General features: G+C 31.1%; 1 protein-coding gene across 1 annotated transcript; it reads left to right on the top strand.

The window, feature by feature from the left end:
- The first annotated feature begins 5,688 nt into the window (after positions 1-5,688).
- On the top strand, positions 5,689-6,111 carry LOC141674503 (secreted RxLR effector protein 161-like). The gene has a single exon (XM_074481210.1). The coding sequence runs from the start codon at positions 5,689-5,691 to the stop codon at positions 6,109-6,111; it is 423 nt and encodes a 140-aa protein (XP_074337311.1).
- The last annotated feature ends 1,424 nt before the right edge of the window (positions 6,112-7,535 follow it).

Raw genomic sequence — 7,535 nt, 5'->3', positions numbered from 1 at the left:
ATAATCACTTGCATAATTTACATGTATATAACACTATAACTTTATTTTAAATATAACAAAATTTACCGTTAAATATAATTTGTTCAAGTTATAAAATTAAAATTTTATGTTAAGTAAAACTTTTAAATTTCTTCTACAAACATAATAAGAATTTTAAATTCTTAATCAACTTACCAGTTAATAATATTATATCCCGATATTATAAAAAAAATCAAAATTATTTACATAATCATCAACATTCTTTTAAACAATATATAAATTTTAATACTTTAAACACCCAATGTTTAATGACCAAATCAAGTTTAGTGGACAACAAATCTTAGTTTACATATTCTTACATATACATTTATGAACTGATACCTAAAATTAGATCAAATCTTTTTAAGATATTCGATGATTGTATTATTTTGAGTTGTACAAAAGAACTAGATATATGTGTTACCATATAGAATCTTTTATTCAAATAAATGCAAAGTCAGAAACTAATACACTTGAGTCTATAGCCTAGTAATGCTTTATCGTTTACAATACAAACTAACCGGTCATACAAATCAAATTCAAAAACTTGTGAATGAATGTTTCTTTATATTAAATAATGATAAGCTTATAGCTAATGTATGCTCAGTATTTTGCAAAATTCATTATATTCTCTATTTGCCACTTTATAAATACATAAATATATTTCACATAATTTACTCGTGCATCTGAAAATCTTCACTTGCTGAGACTTCATCATCTGCAAAGACTTCCATCATTTCATCATTTGAAAATATAATCATGCTTGTATTTTTACCGCTGTTAAATATAATATTCTACAATTATTTATACTATTATTTTTTTATCCTTTTTTATGTTGATGTTATATTTTTTTCAACGCCTTCCCCCCGAGTCTTTGCTTGGACGTGAGAAATTTGATCAACCATATGGATTATCTCCCTATAGTCTGAAACATCAATTGCGGTATCAAATACTGGGTAATATTGCACTACTCTCATTTCTTTCGCTGGAGGATATATTTGTGTATCTTTATGTTGTGTTGTCTTGTTGTTGTCTTGTTTTTCCAAGTTTTGTAAATACATTTTCATGAGTAGAGCAATAGTGCTCTAAATTTCTCATCATCCTGTGATTTTATAAGTATTTAATAAATACAACCAAAATAGAGGAAACAAATATATTGAAAATTTTGAATAGAATATGGTAATACACAAATCAATAACAACAAATTTCAATTTGGGGGTTATCATTTTCCTGTCTTTTATCGGGTCTTTTCACCCACCACTTTCTTTTCAAGCCCAATCAATTTTTAAACCATCAAACCCTCTTTTCAGTTTTATCATGTTTCTTAAGTAAAAACAATTTGAACATGATTAAAAAATACCAATGGATAATACATGAATAAGGAAGAAGAAATATCGATCTGTTGTGAATGTATGTCCCTAGAACTTTCTAGATATTGTGAATGGATGATCCTAGAACATTCTAGGTTTAATATTTTGATCTTTCATATATATGAGTCCGTTGACTTCTCAAGTTCATGTATCAAGTTCATGTATCAAGTTCATATATCTTGTATATCTTACACCTATAAATAGCCATATAAATGGAGCTTGTAAACTCACTTGGAAATAATATATTTTCTCTTCTTCTCTCTTGGTGTATCTCTACTATATTTATAATACGTTATCAGCACGATTTTCTTAAGAAGTTTGGAGGTCACTTACCGTACAAGAAGTCACCTACATATCTTCTTTATTTATCTCACCTAAGGTATGTAATCTTTTATGTTAAGATAACTTGATTTGTTATTATTTTTACATAAACATATATTCAGAATATATCCATTTTTGGTACTATACTTCTTTGCACTAGACATATAATAAAAGAAAAATTACATGCATGTGTCCCGCCTTGTAATTTGTTTTATATGTACATAATGTTAAACCTAGCTAGAAGATTTATCATATGTTAGACTAGTTAATTACCAAAACAAGTTGTTTTAATGTGCCCAAAATATACAAAATTATTAGTTTATAAGCATTTATGTAAATGTATAGTTTCATTTTAAATCATGGATGTATGTGATGAAAGTTGTTTATGGATTTTATGATACCTGTGATATAACAAAAGATTATATGGTAATCTCTGGAAATATTTTATTCTCCCCACATCAATGATAATTATAAGTTTTCTAGCATATATAATTTGTTTAGCCTCACATGCATGTATTTAGACATCACAATTTTATTTTTTGTAAAATTAGATATACATACCTGTTTGAAATAATAATAATATATTTTTGTGATTATTTTTCTAAGAATGACAAACTTCACCAAACTTGAATTTGAGGCTCTTGATATCACCGAAAAGAATTATTTATCATGGATACTAGACATTGAAATTCATTTGGCCGCACAAGGTCTTGGAGACACCACTAAAGAGGAAAATAAAGAATCTGAATCAAACCGTGCAAAAGCGATGACTTTTCTTCGCTGTCATCTCCACAAAGGACTTAAAACTGAATATCTTACTGTGAAAGATCCACTTGAACTTTGGAAAAATTTGAAAGATAGATATGATCATCAAAAGAATGTGATTCTTCCAAAAGCTCGATATGATTGGATGCATTTGAGGCTTCAAGATTTTAAAACCGTCAGTGAATATAACTCTGCGCTTTTTGAAATCAGTTCTCAACTAATTTAGGAGAAAGGAAAGATTGCTGAAGGAAATTTAGCTTTCCAGAATGAAGGACCCGAGTACAACCCCTTTGACATGACATATTTAGATGCTTCTGATTTTTACGAAATCCCTGAAAGAAGCGGCAATATGAATGATACAGATATGATATAAATAATTGTTTGGATGAATTTTTTTTTTTTGTGTAAGACATTTTATTTCTGAGATTATTATTATTAAGTTACTAATTCTATGTACTTTTATTTGAAGTGCTATGGATATTTCTCATTCTCGCATTGATCACAAAATAAACGAATATATTTGTCTTGTGGATAGTGCAACTTCTCACACCATTCTTAAAAATTAAAAATATTTTACTCATCTATAAAAATATAAAAGTAATGTCTATACAATTTCCCAAAGTACAAGTATAATCGAAGGCTCCATAAGAGCTCATCTTTTGTTACCTAAAGGAACAAAATTCATTATAAATGATGCATTATTCTCTCCGAACTCACAAATAAATTTATTAAGTTTTAAAGATATTCGCAGAAATGGATATCATGTCGAAACAATGAGTAAAGAGAATAAAGAATTCCTTAATATCACATGCATCATTTCGGGTAGGACAAGTATCAAGGAATAACTATTCGCCTTTACTTCCGGATTATATTATACAAACATTCGTACTATTGAAGCAAATGCTATCATAAACCAGAAGTTTATTGATACAAATAATTTTATGATTTGGCATGACCAGTTGGGACATCTGGGATCAAGTATGATGCGGAGAATTATTGAAAACTCAAATAGGCATCCACTGAAGAATCAGAAGATTTTTCAGACTAATGATTTCTCTTATGCTGCTTGTTCTCGAGGTAAGTTGATTATTAAGCCCTCCCCAGCAAAAATTGGAGTTGAATTTCCGAGATTTTTGGAACGTATTCAAGGTGACATATGTAGGCCTATTCACCCTTCATGTGGACCATTTAAATATTTTATGGTACTAATTGATACATCAACAAGGTGGTCACATGTGTGCTTATTATTGTCTCGTAACCTGGCGTTTGCGAGACTACTTGCACAAATAACTCGATTAAGAGCACAGTTCCCGGATCATAATATTGACACGATCCATTTAGATAATGCTGGGGAATTTACTTCATGTGCATTTAATGATTATTGTATGTTAATTGGAATAAAAGTTGAACATCATGTTGCTCATGTTCACACACAAAATGGTCTTGCGGAATCATTTATTAAAAGACTCTAATTGATTGCTAGACCTTTAATTATGAGAACAAATCTCTCAATTTCAGTTTGGGGGCATGCTATTTTACATGCAGCAACACTTATACGCATCACGCCCACAAGTTATCATAATTTTTCTCCCTTACAATTGGCCTCTAGAAGAGAGCCTAATATTTCCCATCTTAGGACTTCGGGTGTGCGGTATATATCCCTATTGCTCCACCACAACATACAAAGATGGGTCCCCAAAGAAGATTAGGGGTATACATCGGTTATGAATCTCCCTCTATAGTAAAGTATCTTGAACCTTTGACCGGTAATATGTTTACAGCAAGGTACATTGACTGTCAATTTGATGAAACAGTTTTTCCAAGATTAGGGGGAGAAAACAAGATTATCTTAAAATCAAAGGGAGAAAATAAACTGCTGGAAAAAGAAATTACACGGAATGCATCAACATTAAATATTTATGATCCTCGTACAAATCAGTGTGAACTAGAAGTTCAAAAAATAATTCAGTTACAAGGCATTGTAAATCAATTACCTGATGCGTTCACTAATATAAATAGAGTGACTAAGTGACACATACCATCTGAAAACGCTCCTGAAAAGATAGAAGTCCCAGAAGGACAAATAATTAAAGCAAGTGAATCAGGACCTCGCATTAAGCGAGGTAGGCCGATCGGTTCCAAAGATAAAAACCCTCGAAAAAGAAAAGGGGTAAAAAGTGGAGATGCCTAAATAGAGAAAATAAAATCTCCAGAAGAGACTCCTCAAAAGACCTGTGACATGATAGATGAAACCTCAAAAGAGGACCAAGTACCTGAAAATATTGAAAGTGAAGAGATCTCAATTAATTATGTTGTCACAGGAAAGAGATGGAACCGATATGACACAACCGTCGACGAAAATTTTGCATATAATGTAGCGCTCAATATAATGACAGAAAATGAGGATCTTGAACCAAAATCCATCGATGAATGTCGACGTAGAAATGATTGGCCAAAGTGGAAAGAAGAAATTGAAAATGAATTGAGCTCACTTAATAAACATAAATTGTTTGGACCTGTAGTCTGAAGCCCTGAAGGGACAAAACCTGTTGGTTTCAAATGGGTATTTGTGCGAAAGAGAAATGATAAAAATAAAATTGTAAGATACAAAGCACGTCTAGTTGCTCAAGGTTTTTCGCAAAAATCAGGCATTGATTACGAGGAAACATATTCTCCTGTAATGGATGGAACGACTTTTCCTTATCTTATCAGCCTTTCAGTGATTAAAAAATTAAAAATGCGTCTGATGGATGTTGTGACCGCATATTTATATGGTTCTCTTGAAAAATATGTATATATGAGGATCCCTAAAGGATTTCGAATACTAGAAGCATCTAGACCACATTCTCGCGACCTTTACTCGATCAAGTTGCAAAGGTTAATATATGGATTAAAACAGTCTGGTCGAATGTGGTACCAAAGATTAAGCGAGTACTTGTTAAGGGAACGATATATAAATGATCCCATTTATCCATGTGTATTTATAAAGAAGACTGAGTCTTTATTCGCTATAGTTGCTGTGTATGTTGATGATTTAAATATAATTGGAACTCCTGAAGAGCTCCAGAAAATAATTAATTATATTAAGGAATAATTTGAAATAAAAGATCTTGGAAAAACAAAATTTTATCTTGGACTTCAAATTGAACATTTGAGAGATGGAATTTTTGTTGACCAATCAACTTACACTGAAAAATTACTTAAACGATTTTACATGGATAATTCACATCCATTCAGTTCCCCCGTGGTTGTTCGATCACTTTATAAGAAAAAGGATATGTTCCGGCCAAAGGAAAAAAATGAAGAGGCACCCAGTCCTGAAATACCTTACCTTAGTGCTATCGGTGCACTTATGTATCTTGCTAATAATACGCGACCAGGCATTGCATTTTCTGTAAATCTATTAGCAAGACATAGTTGCACTCCAACTCGGAGGTATTGGTATGGAGTTAAACATATTTTTCGATACCTTCGAGGCACAACTGATATGGGATTATTTTATTCTAATAAATCCAAAGCAGTGCTAACTGGTTATGAAGATGCAGGATATTTATCTGATCCCGATAAAGCTCGATCACAAATAGGTTATTTGTTCACTTATGGAGCTACGGCCATCTTATGGAGATCAGTGAAATAATCTTTGGTTGCTACCTCTTCTAATCATGCAAAAATTCTTGCAATCCATGAAGCTAGTCGAGATTGTGTTTGGTTGAGATCAATATGTCAGCATATTAGGGAGTCATGTGGCATGCATCATGACAGAAAAGTTTCGACAATAATGTTCGAAGACAATACAGCATGCATCGAGCAGTTAAACAAAGGATATATTAAAGGCGATAATACTAAACATATATCCCCCAAGTTTTTCTTCACACATGATCTTCAAGTTAATGGATAAATTGAAGTCCAACAGATTCGCTCAAGTGACAACCTTGCAGATCTATTCACGAAGTCGCTACCTCTATCAATTTTTGAGAAGTTGGTACATAACATTGGCATGCGTCGACTTAAGAACTTGAACTAAATTTTCATAATCGATGTACTATTTTTCCTTTACTAGGATTTTTTTCCCAATGGGTTTTTTCCTAGAAAGGTTTTAACGAGGCACGATTATCAAAAAATGGACATCCAAGGGGGGGTGTTGTGAATGGATGTCTTTCGAACTTTCTAGATGTTGTGAATGGATGATCCTAGAACATTCTAGGTTTAATCTTTTGATCTTTCATAAATATGAGTCCGTTGACTTCTCAAGTTCATTTATCAAGTTCATGTATCTTGTATATCCTACAACTATAAATAGCCAACTAAATGGAGCTTGTAAACTCACTTGAAAATAATATATTTTCTCTTCTTCTCTCTTGGTGTATCTATACTATATTTATAATACGATTTAAAATTTAAATATTTATTATTGAAACAAAGGTATGGGCATCTTAATTTGATTATTTAAAGTTATTTTTTTCTTTTTCTCTGCCTTTTTTTATTTTTTTGGTCTTGCCTTTAGATATATTTATGTAAAGCCGATGATTTTGTACAATACACGAAAATGACATAAAATTATGGGTCGATTATTTATATATATATATATATAAATATAAATATTTCATAACATTTACATAAAGTTATATATTAAATATAAATTTTATTTAAATTTATAGTAATATTTATATTAATATTTATAATTAACATACACAAATACAACATTGCCAACTAAGTGTTGATTTAGTGGTTGAGTTCTTGTCCCCCTTGCGGGATGTTAAAATTTCGACTTCAGGCGTGTGTAATCAATTAGTAAAAAAAATACTACATGAAAAGAACGTGCACAGTTTCAACATGATATATATTTTAATTTAGTGCATGAATTTATAACAAATGTGTTTGAATAAAATATGAAAATACACGACATGACGATCTATAATGGAACAGAATGAGTACTCTTAAGTTGAATATCTTAATCATTTCTCCAAATAAATCTTATTTTGTCCCCAGACCTGAAAATATCATTGATCATTTTTTGTCCCGTGACGTGAAGATATTATTGATCATGATAAGGTGATCCAT

This window comes from Apium graveolens, chromosome 7, assembly GCF_009905375.1.
Source record: "Apium graveolens cultivar Ventura chromosome 7, ASM990537v1, whole genome shotgun sequence".
In the NCBI taxonomy this organism is placed as follows: Eukaryota; Viridiplantae; Streptophyta; class Magnoliopsida; order Apiales; family Apiaceae; genus Apium; species Apium graveolens.
Note: the sequence above shows the minus strand (reverse complement) of the source record. Positions and strands in the feature narration are given on the sequence as shown.